The 18,888-nt window shown below is 34.8% G+C and overlaps 2 protein-coding genes and 1 pseudogene across 2 annotated transcripts; 1 reads left to right on the forward strand and 2 right to left on the reverse strand.

Annotated features, from left to right (window-relative positions):
• The first annotated feature begins 6,859 nt into the window (after positions 1-6,859).
• Positions 6,860-7,708, forward strand: LOC125266094 (annotated as a pseudogene).
• Positions 7,709-14,171: 6,463 nt separating this feature from the next.
• LOC125266095 (C-X-C motif chemokine 11-1-like) lies at positions 14,172-14,995 on the reverse strand. Its single transcript, XM_048186561.1, has 4 exons — positions 14,880-14,995; positions 14,645-14,771; positions 14,434-14,526; positions 14,172-14,322 (listed from the first exon to the last, which is right to left on the reverse strand). Exons 1-4 carry the CDS (start codon positions 14,935-14,937, stop codon positions 14,310-14,312), a joined length of 291 nt encoding a protein of 96 aa, XP_048042518.1. The 5' UTR covers positions 14,938-14,995; the 3' UTR covers positions 14,172-14,309.
• A 2,022-nt stretch (positions 14,996-17,017) lies between these two features.
• LOC125266096 (C-X-C motif chemokine 11-6-like) lies at positions 17,018-18,014 on the reverse strand. Its single transcript, XM_048186562.1, has 4 exons — positions 17,855-18,014; positions 17,609-17,735; positions 17,407-17,493; positions 17,018-17,278 (listed from the first exon to the last, which is right to left on the reverse strand). Exons 1-4 carry the CDS (start codon positions 17,910-17,912, stop codon positions 17,266-17,268), a joined length of 285 nt encoding a protein of 94 aa, XP_048042519.1. The 5' UTR covers positions 17,913-18,014; the 3' UTR covers positions 17,018-17,265.
• Positions 18,015-18,888: the final 874 nt, after the last annotated feature.

Consider the following 18,888-nt stretch of genomic DNA (forward strand, 5'->3'; position numbering starts at 1 on the left):
AAGGGTTAAAGTTAGTACAACACAGAAGGAACTGGATGAGGCCATTCATTTTGTGATCCTCTGTAGAAAGCATTGTAAGTTTTGTGATTAATTTGTATTCAATTTGTTAAATTTACTACTTATAAAGCTGTGTAATGTGTAATGTGTAATGTTAGCCATTTTAAAAACTATATACAATTAATTCATATTAGTCTTATTTTGTTGGAGATAACAAAGTAGTTCTATTATATTCACATCTCCTCTCTGTAGTTTCAACATATTCATCGTGGTGTGGAATAAAGCAGCATTCTCCCACAAGCCTACGTGTTGGAAAGAGTTTACCTATCTGTCTAACTTTGGGAAGAGAGACGCCATTGTGAGGGCAGAATAATGACGGTTCACATTTCATCAATGTTATGAAAAAGAGTGAACAGTGAGTACTGTACAAATAAACAACAAAGCAAGTGTTCATTGTTAATTTCATTGTATCATTACAGTGGGCATTGAGGCCCCATAACAGCACTGCCTATGAAATATAGGCTACTGTATTATGTCACACACACACACACACACACACACACACACACACTGATGTAATTTGTTTATGTTCACATTTCCAAATTTCAATAAATAACAGTTTTCATCAGTACAGAGACTTTTCAAATAAAACATGCAAAGTAAAGTAAAGGGGTAATGAGACCGTGACCGCAACCTCTATTAAAAAAGAAGTGCTGGGTCTGTGTGGTTTATGGTTTTCATCACCCCACTGTGGTTCAGCTATCAGCATAAGGCCATGAAGCTGATGTTCAGACCAACAGCACAATATAGTTCAATAATTCAATAAACAATGAGTTATTATTGAGTGACATATGTTTTTGACACAATATTGTCAGTTACATTTGTCTGTTATTCCTCAGCTAACAAAAACAGTTTGAAACGAAGCCACATGGAATTAAATATCATGCTGTTGAATAGTTGTTGAATTATTGACAGACAAATCAAAAAACATTATCCCAGTAAAAAAGATATAAATCTGAATTACAGTATAATTTTATGAATATTAATTATTATTTAATAATTCAATAAATTAATATTATCTGAAACTGTAAAAAGAGTAGCAACAACAGGGAGCTATTCTGCCTAAAATCTTATCGTCTTACCTTATCACTAAAGACTGTCGATCTGTTCCACATTAGACAAACACGTTTAGTTTTTAAATCTTTAAAGTCGACATAAAACATAAGTTGTGATAGTCTTTTCTTCCCAATTTACTTGTTAACCCTTAGAAAAAAGAAGTATATTTCAAGTTCTTTTTATTAAGTATACTTAAGTAAAGTTCAAGTATATTTTAAGTATGCTAGTAAATATACTAATATCAATGTACTAGTAGTATATTTGAAAATACGACTTGAGACTAAATTGTCCCACATTTTAAAAGTATACTTTTAAGTATACTTTAAGTGTAACAGTAGTAAACTTTGAGTACACAGCTACATTTTTCATTTATACTGCAAGTGAACTTATATAGGAACTTATAGTTTATGAAAGTATTAATATACTCTCAGTAACTATAGTTTTATACTGCAAGTACTTGTAAGTTTTCTTTTAGTGAACTTAACATCATACTTTCAGTTTACTAAATGCATTATTTTTGCACTCTAGGGATGAATACTATGTTGCTATTTAGGTATTAATTTGTACACTTGAAATATACCTCTAATTTTACTTCAACTCTTTCCTCACCAGCATTTAAAAAAAAAAAAAAGTTGTCAGCCAGTGCCAGCATTTTTTATCATTTTCACAAAACTTTCATGGTCCCCAGAATATTTTATTGTATGAATATCTGAACATGCAATATATCAAAATAAAGAACAGAGCCTCTGCTTTAAAAAAAAAAAAAAAAAAAACTCTCACTTTTTTATCAACACTTGAATGTGGGTAAGTTTCATTAAGAAAAAGCATCATTTTGAACAAAAAGCTGAGAAAATTGTGTTTTTGTCAACTGACAGTATATTTTCTTATTTTTTAGTTTATAATACGTATAGTAATAGCACACTTGAATAAACTTCTTTTTTGTAAGGGAAGTCATGATGTGAGGAATACAGTTTCCGAGTCCAAGCCTCTAATTTTTTCCATTGAGAATATTATCTTAACATATCACAGATTTAAAAAAGCTTTAAAAGCTCATGGTGTACTACTGTAGTTTCCAGGCTCATGGTATCCCAGGCATCACTATTTTAACAATTTATAAAAGATGAATAACTGTCTGGTCATCTGAGATTTCAGTATGAAGATAAACATTAGGATCATGATATTTTGGTAGTATTACATCTGTGCATATTAGCACCGTTTATTGTTTGCTTTTGGCATCTGATAGAGCATTTTGAACCCTGGAAACGGATTGTGACGTGTATATCCGAGTGAAACAGATTCTTGAACAAGGGGAAAAAAGGCAGGTCAGGACTTGATTTTGTCCATGGGGAATTGGTTGGATGGTTGTAGTTTGCTATTGCTGTGATCTCATGTGAGTGACATGTTGATCCCGCCCTCACGCCAGTAAACACTCTGTGTAGTTATTCATTAATGAAGGATCAGTATTCTAAAGTGTTACCGTTATTTTGATTAAAGATTATGAAAATAATATAAAATAAAAAATAACGACAGATAAATTAATAAATCATTATTAAAAACAGAAATTGTCAACTTCAAGTGTCAATTTTAAGCCAACATGTGTGTGTGTGTGAGTCTTCTGTCAAATATATATTGTTTTCTGAAGAGTCAATATCTCCACAATTCCAACTGTAAAAGATGAAAACAAGTTTTAATCTATTGAGTTTGAGGAGAACTAACTCCATATCAATACAAAATATGGATCACAACTGGTTACTTAAAATCATGGTTTAATTGATAAAAAACTGCACACAGTTCATTGAATGTATGGTGCAAACAGTAACTCGTATAATGAAACAAATGTCTCTATAATAAAAAGTAACTCTGTATATTATATTGTGCATGCATGATCATTCTATTTTCCCATAGATAAGTAGTTGATGCGGCATTTCCAGATTTCACAACAAGACTTTCAATTTGTCTTTTGTTTTCATCAGCATGATTTTGACATTCATCAGCATGACTTCATCACAATGTCTGTTTAAGAGACTATATAAAGAAAAAGGTAGTGAAAACACTTGATGATGTTCCAGTGAAATGAAAAGTTTTGTCTAATTCCTGATTTTGTTTGTCTCAAACTATTTAGTATTTCTACATACAATCACTGAATTTCATCATTAGAAAATATTTATAAATTTTTATTAATTATTTTATTATATGTTTTACCTGGACACATCTTCACTGATGTTTCCTGGGGTCATTGGCTGCCTCTCTGGCTGACTTAATGCCCTTTTGTCTACTGGCCCGTTTGATGCCCAGCATGTTATAGGCCCTGCAGAGAGATTGGGCTGCAAACCCTCTGCATCCCACCTCAATAGGCTCACATCTTGCTTGCCGGCCGTAACTTCGGCACTCTTACACCAGACAAACAACTCTACACATTTATCGTCAATTTATGTCAGCATCTTTAACTTTTCACCTTCATGTGTGACAAATATAGTTTAGAGTGAGGACTTCTCTGAAAGAGGTTGTGAAATTATTTGACCATCTTCCACAGAAAACACGTTTTGTCCAACATCCTACTTTGTGGTTTCTTAATGCCTTTGCAAAACATATCCACCATCCACAAGCACACCAGCAAAACCAGTGGACCTCAACCACACTTTGTGATTATTATTTTCTTTTTTCACAATCCAAAAATTTGTGTAATACCCCTAGTGAAAAAAAGTATACTAAGTATACTTGCAGCAAGACTAATTATTAGTATATTTCAAGTGTGTTAATGATTAGTTCATTAAAAGTGTGCTATTTTGAAACAACTAATTTTGTACTAAGTATATTTAAGTTGAAATTAAGTAGTATTAAAATACAACTTTAAGTATATTTAGTATACTTATGTGTACTAAATTGGAACAACTTCAAGTATACTTAGTACACTTTAAGTATATGTCTGTGTAGGGACTAATTACATGCTTGATTAGTGATATTAAAGTGCACTTAATTTGTGTTATAAGTATACTTTATTTGTGTTAAAAGTATAATTTTTTGTTATAATATACATTGTATTATAAGTATACTTTATTTCTGTTATAAGTATACTTTTATTTGTGGTATAAGTATACTTTATTTCTGTTATGAGTACACTTTGTGTTATAAGTACACTTTATTTGTGATTTAAGTACATTACAAAATAATTACGAGTGTCTTCAGAAAACACAAGCAATATACAATGAATATATTATTTTACAGGGAGTATATACTGTATGCTCAGTACCTTTGGATTATTCCAAATATTAAACATTACACACTTTGCAGTCAATAACAATAGGCTACACTTTGTTATTACTTATACTTTGTATAATATAGTCAACATTTGAAGCGGATCAAAACCTTTAATCAAAGTTGTCCTAACTTTTTTGATCCACTTCAAATGTTGACTACTGTACTTTGAATTACATAATCTCACACAATACAGTTGTGCTACTATTTAAATACAGTTTAACACATTTTCCCAAAGTTGAATGCATTTGTTTTCAAGGCCATTAAAACAAATAAAATGTAACAACATCACTAATGAAGAGACATATTTCATTGACAAATCCAATAGTTTTTATTTAAACTTAGATTCAGCAAAACTTACCATGTTTTTCATTAAAGAACCCTAACCCTAACCCTCTATACACAAATTACACATTATATTCCATTTTCTGATGAGCTTCTCACTGTGTCTGATGGCACAATGATGACCGCAGAGACCCGTGAAGAACAGCATCTGTTGACAGAATATACCAAAGATATAAGACAGCATGTTCAACTCTTTATTCACGTTTACAATAGTCTGTCTAAATCCTACATTGAACCAATACTATTTTTGAACAGTAAATGAGGATTAGCAGCAGGGAACTGTATCAGAATGGCATGTCGATGTTGTTTTCGGTACATAGTCAAGCATAAAACACTTTATGAATTAATATCGTACAGAATACGGGCCGATTTGACCAATCATATGAATGTTTTGGTGCTGCATACAAACATGTGCCATAAACCACCACACACAAACTCAAAAAGGAGATATCAAGCCGAAATATCGCTCTCCGTTTGTTAAAGAAAATAAAATAAAGTTTGTTAACTGGTAGACTACAACTCACCTCCCAATAGCAGCACTTTTCTCCGGTTCTTTCAGGATCGCGTAGGCCATTAGATTAGCCAGTTGTCGTCGCCATCACGGTCAGGCTGCGATGTCACTTGATTGAACTGGTCAGAATCGCCAAGATTGAGCGATGTATTGCGCTTTCAGTGTTTTATTAAATAAATTATACATTGCCACAATATACTTCACCTGAGTGACTGAACGAGGGGATTCAGACGACGACCGTGACGTCAGCAGCTCTGATTGGCTGAAGGCAGTGAGCAACAAAATCTGATTGGTCACAGACCAAGTTGAAGAGACATTTGAATTCCGATAAGTTTAACCACTCGACATATTTTTTCGCATTACTTGTGCTGCTGGTGTGATTCTGCCAGAGTAAACTTAATAAACATTTACACATATTTGGAAATTGTATAGGCTACACTGCATTTACTAAATGGGCTTGTAATGCATTCATACTGAAATAAATAAGCACAAGTAATATAATGAATTCCAAGGATGAAGAAGTAAACTTAAAAAATATACTCAAATTTAACATTAGATACACTACAACTTCAGGATATTAAATAATGTATTTTTTAAATATACTTTCAGTGCATTGTTACAATGATCATTTCCAGCACACTGTTAAAATATACCTCAAATATATTTTTATAAAGTGCAAATAAATACACTTTTAAAAAATAAACTGAACTTACACTTAAAGTATATTTTTCTAAAATATATTTTTTAGAAAATATACTGAAGTACAATTATTTTAAAGTGTGTTAAAAGTTGCATTGTGAAAATATGATACTAATATACTTTTTTATATATTTAATGATAGTACATTTTTTGTTAGTATATTTGCAGTGTGCTATAGAAAAAGGGAATGTATTTAAAATACAATAAGGTATACTTTTTTTTCACTAGGGACTCTGCTGCTAGTGGAGTCTGGTTAGGACTTGGATGGAAGACCCCTTTTTTAAATCTATTGCTGCTGGTTGTGGTGTTAGTGGTTATAGGGAGTGGGTGATTAAGAGTTATTACTTGATCATCAAGAAATCTGATTTCAATAAAGAGCAGGACCATATTAACATTTTAACTGCTAATCAGTCTGCATCGAACAAATCCCATCTTCAAAGTGTTAAACTACAAGATCACCAAGATTCAGTAGAAATTGTTGGGTGATTCTTGGGTGCCTAACACTGTGTGTTTTACCTTTATTCTTTTAAACAAAATGTCATTTGTTTGCTCCATTATAGTGTTTTGCTTCATTAAAAGTTACTGTATTTTGCAAAAGATTTTGTTGATAAATAGATTTATTGTGCAATTTCTGCTTATATGTATTGCTACCTTAATTTGTGCACAAAATATATAAGAGAATGTGATGTGCTTAGAAAAACAGCCAATAAAACAAAAGCATAATTAACATCAATATTTCAGTCTAATTAAGCAATATTTACATCCTCATTCCTGGAAAATTCAGCTCATAGTGCCTTAAATCAAAGGTTCTCTTCAAGATGGTTTAGGAGGTGCTTCCGAGAAATCACAATAAAAAGAGAAAAAGGAGAGGAAGCTGGAGTAGTGAAACCCAAAAAAAAAAAAAAAAAAAAAAAAACCAAGAACAAAAACTGAGGGGAAACCCCTGATCCTAGAGTATTTAAGTGAGCTCTGACGGCCTTCGGTCATAATCTCACTGACACAGACAAGCACAGTTCATCAAGAACAAGAAGACAATGAAGACTATTGCAGCTTTTGTTCTTCTTGCCTGCCTGATCGCTGTAGGAGTGAAAGGTGAGTTTGATTTAGTTGTAGATCAAGATCATTCAGCATATCTTGTATCTTTGGTTATGGTTATGTTCTGCAGCTAACAGACTATAATGAAATTTCTTTTCCAGGGCAGGGAAAGTCTTCGAAGGGCAGGTGCTTCTGTGCAGACAAAGGTGCAAACATGGTTTTAGTGAAGAACATTGAGAAGGTTGAAATCATCCCTCCAAGTCCATCTTGTCGCAAACATGAGATTATGTAAGTATAGCCTACATTTGTATACTTTAATTTATTTAAATGTTCATCAACTCTACAAACTATCCTGAGTAAGTTTCAACTCACTGCTTTTGTTGTTTCACAGTGTCACTCTGAAGAATGGTGCAGGAAGGAAATGCATGAATCCAGAGTCAAAATTCACTCAAATATCATAAAGGCTCTTGAGAAGAGGTGAGAATATCTGTTTAAATGTATTTACTTATCCTTCACATATTCAATACAAAGACACAAACTCCTCTGGCAAACAGAGACACATGACAATTAACTAAATGAACTAATACAATTATATTCAATGAACGTTTTCTGATTTTACAGGAGCCAGCAGTCTGTGCACCACAGTACAACTGTCACTGCGCCACAGAAGAACATCCTGACATCAACATCATCAGCACCAACATCCTTCAAATGAATTCATAGTTGGAGTTCAATGAAAAAATAAACAACTAAAAATATTTAAAACATTTCCTAATGCATATGATGATTAAATTATTATTATTATTATTATTATTAGCGCTGAGTTGTAAAATAGTCTTTTTTTTCATAAACATATTTTCATAAGATTACTGAACAATGTGTCATATGTACAGTCTTTTTATAATTTGATGTATGATTTTATTTTCATTGTCCACAAAGAAGTGTCAAATAAAGCTTTTTTTATGAATTACATCTTCTGACCTCTTTCAGAGTAGTTCTTGCATTCTGAGATTCTGAGTAAAAATGCACATCACACTACACTGTTTAAGACCAGAGCAACGGCTAGTAAGTCCTCATTCATTCATTCATAAAAACGGATTTACAGAAATGGAGCAAACGGTAAGTGAATGTGTGATGATTATCAGGGCCAGTATAAATGCAGAAAAGCTGATAAAGACACAAAAGCTGCATTTATATTTAATTCAGTGTCTTTATGGTTACTTTCCCTGTGTAGGCTAAAACTCTTAACACAGCTTAATGGACTAGTACAGTGATATAAAAGACCAAACTTGCACCTTATTGGTGATGTAAGTTATTAGTAGATACTAATAGCAGATGGAGATCATGCATCAGCACTCTACTGCTTTTCCTGCAGTTCCCGGATGTGAAATGTTGAATTTTCTGCCAAATTTAAACCACTGAATTTTCTGGAAGCAAATTTCTAAAGCGAAATAAAATGGACTGAAAATTGCTAGTTAAATTTTATAGGTTGTATTTTTAAACAGAATGAATATTTTGGAAGTGAAATCTGAAAGGTGAATATAAATTATTGAATTTTTAATAATGGAAATGTGTGTGAAATATTTTTAATTGAAATATTCACAGCTTAAATATACGACCATGTTGAATTTCAGCCCATAAAAATGTAAGCCTTAAAAATAAAATGCATCAAAATGCAAGCACAGCTAATGTAATGCATATTTTTTTCAATTAGTGCAATTCAACATGCTTTTTATTTCAAAAACATTTGCCATTAATTTACTTCCATACACTGGCATCACTAAAACATCACAAAACTCAATAAAGCTTCAAGATTATTACAACTGTAAACAGTGCTTAACAAATACATTTTAAGTGAATAGTTTAGGTTAAATTGACTGGACATAATGTTCCTGTCTCAGTTATAAGCTGCTTTATGTCTGATCTGGCTGGTAGAAAGACTTTTGTCAGTGCAAACTAATGTAGATTTACTCAGTCATATTAAAGGTGCTTCAGAGGATCTTTTCGTCGACTGAGAAACCAAAGACTGTTACTGAGTTTTTGAAATGAGCGCATGCGTAAGAACAACCCCCCTCCTTCACAGCTCATTTCAAGGGAACGCCTCCCAAAACTCGTGCACGAGTATTGGAACACGAGTGTTTACCACCGGCATTCGCTGTGTCGTGTTAGTGAATTCATTATGTCGGACTCACCGCAGGTAACTCATAATCTGCAGTTGTTACTCCTGTCTCCTGACAAAAACATTGCATGTGGCGCCTGTGGAGTGTGGAAAGTTACTGGAGCGCGCAGCTGCGCAAGTCTCGCACAAGGAACGTCATGGCAGTGATTGACAAGCCAGAGCGCCAATCGTTAAGGCCCTACCTCGTGCACAGATGATGTATATTAATATTATTCCTTTCATTGCACCTAATAAATAGTCTTTTATCAGTTAGTAAAGACAGTTTCAAGTAATATTGCAAAAATGTAAACAAAACATCCTCTGTAGCACCTTTAAATAATAGTTTGACATGAATACATTTAATAATTTAGATAATAAGGCAGGCAGACAGGGGAAACCAAAACTCAATGACAATAAAACAGAACTATACTTCAGCTGTGATCAGAAGAAGAAGCTGTAAAAACTTCTCTCTTAAACGTGGGAATTTCCAGTCTGGCTATTTTTAGTTGCCCTTGGCAAATCCTAATCACTAAGAAAATGTTTGAACCAACGAGTCTTTCTTGAAAAAGGGAGAATGGAGGATGTCACTCATTCTCTTCTCTATCCTTCAAACAGATCATCATTAGTGATTTAATAGCTTATATCTGATGATGGTTCACATTTCATCATGCGGAATATGATGAAAAAGGGTGAAAAAAGAGACTGTACAAATAAACAAAGCAAGTGTTTATTGTTATTTTCATTCATTGTATCATTACAATGGGCATCGAGGCCCCATGTATTAATTCATTCATTGTATCATTACAGCGGGCATCGAGGCCCCATGTATTAATATGCCTAATAAGCTGTTTATACAAGTAATTATACCAGTCTTACACCAGTTTTTTTTTTTTTCCAAACTCACCATTTTCATCAGTACAGAGACTTTTCAAATAGAACATGCAATGTAAAGTAAAGGCGTAATGAGACAGTGATCAACCTCTATTAAATAAAAAAAGTGCTGGGTCTGTGTGGTTTGTGGTTAAATAAATAAAAATTGAAATTATATATTGTAATTATTGTATATATTGAATATTGTAAGTGTTAGTAATGGGTCAAGTGTTTATGAAAAAGATGCATCTTTAGCCATTTCTTGAAAATGGCAAAAGATTCAGCAGCTTGGGCTGAGTCAGCAGGGAACAGTCAAGGTAAAGGTCTGTGAAAGTGATTTTGTGCCTCTTTGGGATGGCACCACAAGGCACCATGCACTTGAAGAACAGCTTCTGGAGGGCACATAAGTCTGAAGTAATGAGTTTAGGTATAGGGTGCATGAGCCAGTCATTGTTCTGTAGGCAAACATCAGTGCCTTGAATTTGATGCGAGCGGCTAGAGCCGCTTTTATATAGTCTGTGATAAACCTAAACCTAAACTATGTTTTTAACCTTGTGTGATATTATTGGGTGGGGCTACTGTAAATTTGCACTATAGACACTCCGAATAATCTTGTTTTCCGTTTGCATTAAGATTATTTTTATTACCACACTGGCAGATATTGATAATTTTACTTAAGTAAAATGCACTTAATTTAGATCCCCCCAGGAAACAAGACTAAATATCTTATATCATTTTCTTATTTAGAAAATCCATCTTGATTTAAGAATTTTTAGATATTTGTACTTGAAATAGGACAAAAAAAAAACTCAGTAAGAAAAGCATTTTTGCAGCGTGAATGAATGAATGATTTTTTTTTTTGAAAATAGGCTCATTTTCCAACTCCCCTAGAGTTAAACAGATGAGTTTTAACTTTTTTCGAATCCATTCAGCCGATTTCCGGGTCTGGCGGTACCACTTTTAGCATGGCTTAGAATAGTTCATTGAATCTGATTAGACCGTTAGCATCTCGCTCAAGTTTAAATGTTCATTTTCTGCCTTTTTTCCATTTATAATGACATTAAATATGTTGGCAGGAAACAAAATTGGTGAGAGAAGTCAGACTGGATTCACAAGCCTGGACTCAAACCTAGGCTTCTTTTTATGCAACTGCACCATAGGTCAGCGCACTGTCCACAAAGCCATCTGGAAGTGTGAAACTGAGTCAATTTGATAAATATTAGAAACTCATGAAGGGGAGGGGGACAGAATTCGACAGCCAATAAACAGCTGTCGAAATCCGATATTAAATATGCTGCCAGGAAACAAAATTGGTGAGAGAAGGCAGATGGGATCCAGAAAATTTCACGAGCCCGGACTCAAACCTAGGATTCTTTGTATGCAACTGCATTAGAGTTCAGCATCAGTTTAAATTTTCAATTTTTGCTTTTTTAAAATCTCATGGGGGTGGGGAAACAGAATTCAACAGCAAATGTACAGCTGTCAAAAACCACTCCATCTCCCACCCCCCCATATGATGCAAGAAGTTGATGCAGTGAATTAAAAGATGCTGATTCTATCGTGTGTATGGATGGAGGTTAACCAGCATCAGTTTAACTGTTAAATTTTTGCCTTTTTGCCATTTATAATGATATTAAATATGTTGACAGGAAGCAAAATTGGTGAGAGAAGGCTGACAGGATCTGGAAAATTCCAGAGCCTGGACTCGAACATAGGATTCTTTGTACACAACTGCACCAGAGGTCAGCGTACTGTGCACAAAGGCATTAGGAAGTGCGAGACTAAGCCAGTTTGATAAATATCAGATACGCATGGGAGGGGGAAACAGAATTCGATGGCAAATATACAGCTGTCGAAATCATGGGTGGGGGGTGGTTGGTTGGGCAGAATTTTAAGCAGTCAAAATTAGGGCTGCACGATATATTGCATGAGATTGTCACGCGCATTTCGTCAGTAAAGCCGGTTCCCTGATTACCGCTAAATCGCCATCACCTGCTTTCAAATGGAGCGGCATTTAATAGACAAAGCTGTAGTTCACTGACAAGCAACGCAATATCGCGTTCATATCGCAGATGAATCGCCTTCGATAATGAACGCGATATTGCGTGGCTTGACAGTGAACTACGGCTCCGTCCCGTCCCCCCCCCCCCAATTTGATGAGAGATGTTGATGCAGTGACTTAAAAGATGCTGATTCTATCCTGTGTGTGGATGGACTTTAATCAGCATCGGTTTAAATGTTTATTTTATGCCTTTTTGCTATTTATAATGATATTAAAGGTGCTCTAAGCGATCCTGGGTGGAGTAACTTCCTGTTGACGTTCGAAGTGTTGTCCAACAAAACAGAGGCTAGCTAGACCCTCCCTCCTCCTCCTCCCTCCCCTCCCCTCCGTGCTTCCTGAAACAGTCATGAACGCGCATTTAAAATCATTCTTGTCGGTTATTGGCTGGAGCATGTTTATTATGTTTCGTGGTCCAGACTGCACCAGGTAGTTTTTGTTGCCGTTTTTGGAGCTTGTGGCGACTACAGAGACCGCGGTTTTTTTTACAGTGTGTTCAGGGGACAGGCAGCTAGCGGATAGTGAGGAGATGTTTGCTGTATGTGACAAAAAATGTTTTGGCCTAAAAACGCATGACATCGCTCTTAGAGCACCTTTAAATATGTTGACAGGAAGCAAAATTTGTGAGAGAATGCAGACAGGATCCGGAAAATTCCATGAGTACGGTGTTCATTTTAAGGCTGGAACACACCAAGCCGATGGTCGGCCGTCGGGCAGTTTTTCTTCGTCGGCCGACTAAGTTTTCTCAGTGTGTTCCGCACCGTTGGCTGAAGTTGGTCCTCGTCTGCCTTTTTCGTCCGATTTGAAATGTTGAATCGGCGTTGGAGCTCGTCGGGCCATCTGATGATTCTGATTGGCTGCTCAGCTACTGCCACCTGCTGTTTCATCATTTCATCTCACGCAGGCGCAGAACTGACGTGCTGCTTGGCCGTCGGCTGTTTAGCGTCGGTTTGGTGTGGCAGGGCAACTTTGGACACAGACGCTGCCAACGTGAGCCAACCCCGCAGTCTGCTTTCGTCTCCGCTAGTTCGTCGGCGTCGGCTTGGTGTGTTCTGGCCTTTAGGACATTCTCACACCTCAGTCATACAACGAAAAGGCGTCATGCCTCAGACTAAGAGGCTTCGGTCATTGGACAAAACAGCATCATGCCTCAGACTGAGAGGCTTCACGAATCAGGAAAAACGACGTCAGGTGTTAGGTCTCATACAAAAACAGCCTCAGACTAAAAGGCATCAGATGAAACGGACTCAGACAAAAAGGCATCAGACTAAAAGTCATCAGTTTTTTTTTTAGCTATGTTTTTGTATAACTTTCTATTGGCTTTTATCCCATCATAATGCAATCCTTCAGTTATCTTTTTCTTTCTCCCCCCTTTTTATATTTATCTGTAACTACTACAAAATTGATGTAAGGTGTGTTTGCATGCATGTTAAAAACAGAAGCTGCTGTTTATTGGCTTCAAACTGTAAGTACGTTTTATTGTTTGTACATGTCTTTTAAATGTGTAGTTCTGTTGCTATTTTTTGGTTGCATCAAGGACATATACAAAGAGCATCTCATTTTTTTTTTAAACTGTGCCCCAAAAACACAATCATAGAAAAAAAAACACTGAACCACCCCTTTAATAAATATGCATGCATTTTGTCAATAAATAAATCAAATCAAACTTCCTAATGCCTTGGCTCAATCTAATTTGCATAAGAAGTTGTCACTTGACAAATCTGCATTTTGGTGGATAATAGCTTATGGTATATACTTAAAAGTATACACTTTTAAAATGTATTTAAAAGTGTGACTGAACAAATCAACTGGCTTGATTCCCCTGTTTATTAAGCGCTTTTTTTTTTGGTAATTTAAAATTCTTAATTCATAGTATGAATAATATAAGGATTATTCAATGCAATTTGATGGAATTTTACTATTAATTGAAATGTGTAAATCTTAAAAAAATCTTTCTTTCTTTCTTTCTTTATGTGCAGGAACCAATAACAAAGACCCTTAACTCTGGCAAAAATGATGAAACCTTGACAAGATTTTATTTGAAACTTTTCTCTGACAATAAAAATAGACACAAACAGAAGAACATATGATAACAGTTAAAAAAGATACAATAAACTACTCATAACTTAATGTGTTAAAATAATATATAAAATATTTTATTGTAATACATAAAATAATCAATACAGCTTTTTAATGACTTTTTAATGAATGTCCACATGGCCATAACCTTCACACTTGAAAATGCAGTTGAACCACTTCAGTTTTTACTGAGCACTCCTAAAAAAGAATAAACATAAATAAACATTATTCTGTTATCCTTTCTTCATTTGTAACATAAGAAAGATATGAAGTTTTAGTATCAATTGTAATGTCACTGATAAGACTCACCTGGTCTTATTTTCAATCCTCTCAATGATATTCTTGGTAAACAATGACTCTGGATTTAAGCATCTTTGCCCTGCACCATTCTTCAGCGTGACACTGTTCAGACACAGTCAAGTTATTTTAAGGGAATATAGACAGATCTGTATTCAGTTATGATAATAAAATTGCCTATATAGATCTTATAAATAGATAGATGAATAATCAGTTTACTCACACAACTTCCAGATGTCCACAAGATGGGCTAATAGGGTGAATTTCCACCTTCTCTATCAGCTTTGGCTTCACCATTTTGGCACCAGCACCTCGACATAAACATCTTTGGACTCCAAACCCAGGCTGCCCTAGAGGATGATAGATATAAATGATGAAAATGATCAGTCTAAAACACCAAAGCAACAGATTGTATTGAGTAAATGAAATATTAAAAATAATAATAATAATAATATTACCTTCAATAGCAATAATAGCCAAACTGACAAAAACAAGTAGAGCAGCCACAGTCTTCATTGTTCAATCTCTTCACCTTAAAGCACTCAGCTGACCAACTGTGAGTAAATGACCTGACTTGCTTCATTATATACAAATCTAAGACAATCTGGGATTTCCCTATTTGTTGCATCATTGCATGATAGTATCTGGCTGGGTTGCAGGTCCAGTTCCTATAATCTTTCTGGGAAATAACAATAACAACAGTGCAGATGAAATCTGAAAGTTTTCATCATTTTTTTTTTTTTTTTGTGTTTTAAGTGTTGTGTCATCATGATTACATATTTCACAGTACAGTGGTATCTATGTTATCAGATAAAAGATATAACAACATAGGAAGTAAAACAGTTTTCTGATTTACAGAGTCACACATACTCATATTGTGCATTATTGCTTTTTCTTCACTACACTCACTTCACTTCACTCAACTGCTCAACATTATTTTATTTATATATTGACATCTGATATAAACGTGTCAATGGTTTGGTCCTTATTCAGTAGGCTACAATTTTTTTTCTCCCCAGTCTAAAATGAAATACTGTATGACTGCAGTGTCCTTTTGTGCTTCCACTTTCTGATAATAGGGTCTTTTCTCATAAACTGAAAACTTAGTGTGTGTGTGTGTGTACAGCTGGACAAGATTTTCCAAGGTCTTTTCTGCAGAGACAGAATTGAATGTACTTCAGCCATTTAATCTGCTATTCAGCAGTCAGTCATATTTATTTTTATAGCACTTTATAGACTTTGTTTCAAAGCAGCTTTACAATAAAAAAAAAAAAAACAGTAAAGTAACAGAATTAATGATGCAAATTCAAATTCTGCTGTAAAGTAGCTGTAGCAAGATAATTATTCAGCTCAGTCTTCATCAATTATGAAACAAGTTCAATTCAGCTATAAACAGCTCTACTGAAGACAATAGAGTTGTTACTCAGCTCAATTCAGTTCAAGTTTTGTTCGATACTGTCAGTGCAGTTAAATTAATGTTGCTGGATTAAGTGTTCCCAACAAAGCAATCCAAAAGTGACAGTGGCAAGGAAGCCAAACTTCATCAGGTGACAGAAATGGAGAAAAAAAAAACATTGGGAGACACCAGGCTCAGTTAAGCACATGGTGCAAGGGCACTAGTGTCTGAATCCACTTTTGCTAGTTTAACAACGAGAAAAATGGTCAGCGTGCCCGGCACATGGTCTAAAAGGGTTGAGTAATGGGTGTGTAAAGTACAACAAATCAATCAGAGTCTCCTCTCCCATTCCCTTTAAAAGCCAGTTGTTCTCGTGCCATGGCTGATTTACTATTTACATGGCGGAATTTGCAAGCAGAAAAACTGAATGCTTCTCTAATGAGGAAACGCAATCTATTGGAAACCATCTACGAGACAAGCCAGAATCCACCAAATGATTTTTATTTTTATGCACACAATAATCCATTTTTAATATTTGGGATGTTTGTGTGCTCCCCCACAACATAACAAGCAGAATGGGAAGAAAAGACTATCGCAACTTCTATTTCATGCCGACTTTAAAGCTTTAAAACTAAACTATGGTTGTCTAATGTGGAACACCTCGACAGTCTTTAGTGATATAAGGTAAGACAGGGTAAGATTTTGTGCAAAAGCCCCATTTCATCTTCATTATTCTTCATTGAGCAGAATCCTTCAGTCTGAACTCAGTTTATTGTTATTATGACATCCCTTCAGTCCATTCAAAAATATATGTCTGTTTATGATTCATAGAATTATAATGTTGTTCAGATGTATCTTTTTGAATGGGATAATACTATTTGATTTGTCTCTCAATTTTCTTCTTAAATTTAGCATTTTATATAATGGCACTTAAAAAATGATTAAGTATGATAATAAATATATTGGTTATCATATTTAATGATAGGAGGCTAGGAGGCTTCCTCATAGGAGGCTTCTTGTCCCAAGTACAAGGTCATCTAACCCTATGTTGATGTTCAAATTTGTGCTTTAAAAACTAATTGAGCAAATTCTTTCTTCCCTTGATAATATATGTAAAGATGCATAATTGTCCTGTATGCTATATTGACCTGTACAGTGGAAAATTCAATTTTTGCCTTAAGAATTAACAGAGCCCATTAATTTAAAGAAAACATTTTTATTTGATAACACCGGGAACACAGATAATAAAATAATCACATTTTATAATTACTACACAGTCAGTTGCATACGTTAACAAGCAATTATTTACACTACTAAACAGTTTATACAGATGTTCTCTAGTCAAACGTGATAACTGTCAGCTAGAGGTCATACAGCGTTTGATGGATATCAGGATGTTCTTCAGTGGCGTAACACAGCAGCTAATCCAGATTCACACTGAGCATATCCTACTGCTGGGTCCTGTAAAGATCAGAAACAGTTCATCATATTATAATAGAAATATTTAAATAACTTTATATTCAATTTATTAATTTCAGAAATTGGTTCTCATTTTTAGTTTAGCAAAGCACACAAAAAAGTACACTAACATCTTTTCAAGAACCCTCCTGATTAAATTCTGGGTGAATTTAGACTCTGGATTCAAGCATTTCCGCTCTGCACTCTTCAAAGTGACACTGGAAATAAAAAAAAAAAAAGGAAAGATGAGCTGAATGTGTCCAAAAGTGTTAAGATAGCAGTATGACCATTAATTTGTAAATATCCATTCAAAATCATTGTTTTTGTCCTTACATAATCTCCCGTTTTCCACAAGATGGACTTGGAGGGATGATTTCAAACTTCTCAATGTTCCTCTGTAAAACCACATCCACTCCTTTGTCAGCACAGAAGCACCTGCCTTTGTGAATCTGGTTCTGCCCTGGAAGAGAGATTAGGATTTATTAGCTGCAGAATATGATAACAAACTAATATTTAGAAGAGATACAGTTTCAAAATACATACTAGGTATTATATGAAGTCTTAATAGGCAACACTCACCTTGTACTTCTGTAGCAAGCAGACAGACTAGAAAAACAATAACTGCTGCAGTCTTCATTGTGTTTAAGGTTTTGATGATTGCCTAATAGTTATTACTGAAGACGATTAGCTGCTTATATAGCCATCAGAAGATCAGGGGTTTACAGCACGGGCACAGTTCCCAGTTTCACTTTCACAAGCACAGCAGTTTTGATTTCCCATTTCTTAGAAATGCCTTTGCTCAAAGCTTTAGATATGTGGCTTGGTCTCGTGAGGATGAGTTTGCCAAATGAGGAAGAGTATTCCTGCACAAGTACTAAAGCACCCATACTGACATTCATCCATACACTCTCAGGAAAAAATGTATACAAAACTTGTATACAAAATTGTCACCAAAGGTACAAAACTGGTCTCTTAAGGTACAAATCATAAGGGTACAGCCCCAGTGACAAGCCATTGTACCCCTTAAGGTACAATTTTGTACTTTATTTTCTGAGAGTGTACAAAATTGTCACCAAAGGTACAAAACTGGTCTCTTAAGGTACAAACCACAAGAGTACAAATTTGTACCTTTGTACCATTGTACCCCTAAAGGTACAATTTTGTACTTTATTTTCTGAGAGTGTACAAAATTGTCACCAAAGGTACAAAACTGGTCTCTTAAGGTACAAACCACAAGGGTACAAATTTGTACCTTTGTACCATTGTACCCCTAAAGGTACAATTTTGTACTTTATTTTCTGAGAGTGTACAAAATTGTCACCAAAGGTACAAAACTGGTCTCTTAAGGTACAAACCACAAGGGTACAAATTTGTACCTTTGTACCATTGTACCCCTAAAGGTACAATTTTGTACTTTATTTTCTGAGAGTGTACAAAATTGTCACCAAAGGTACAAAACTGGTCTCTTAAGGTACAAACCACAAGGGTACAAATTTGTACCTTTGTACCATTGTACCCCTAAAGGTACAATTTTGTACTTTATTTTCTGAGAGTGTACAAAATTGTCACCAAAGGTACAAAACTGGTCTCTTAAGGTACAAACCACAAGGGTA

The sequence above is a fragment of the Megalobrama amblycephala genome, linkage group LG4 (genome assembly GCF_018812025.1).
Source record: "Megalobrama amblycephala isolate DHTTF-2021 linkage group LG4, ASM1881202v1, whole genome shotgun sequence".
Classification (NCBI taxonomy): Eukaryota; Metazoa; Chordata; class Actinopteri; order Cypriniformes; family Xenocyprididae; genus Megalobrama; species Megalobrama amblycephala.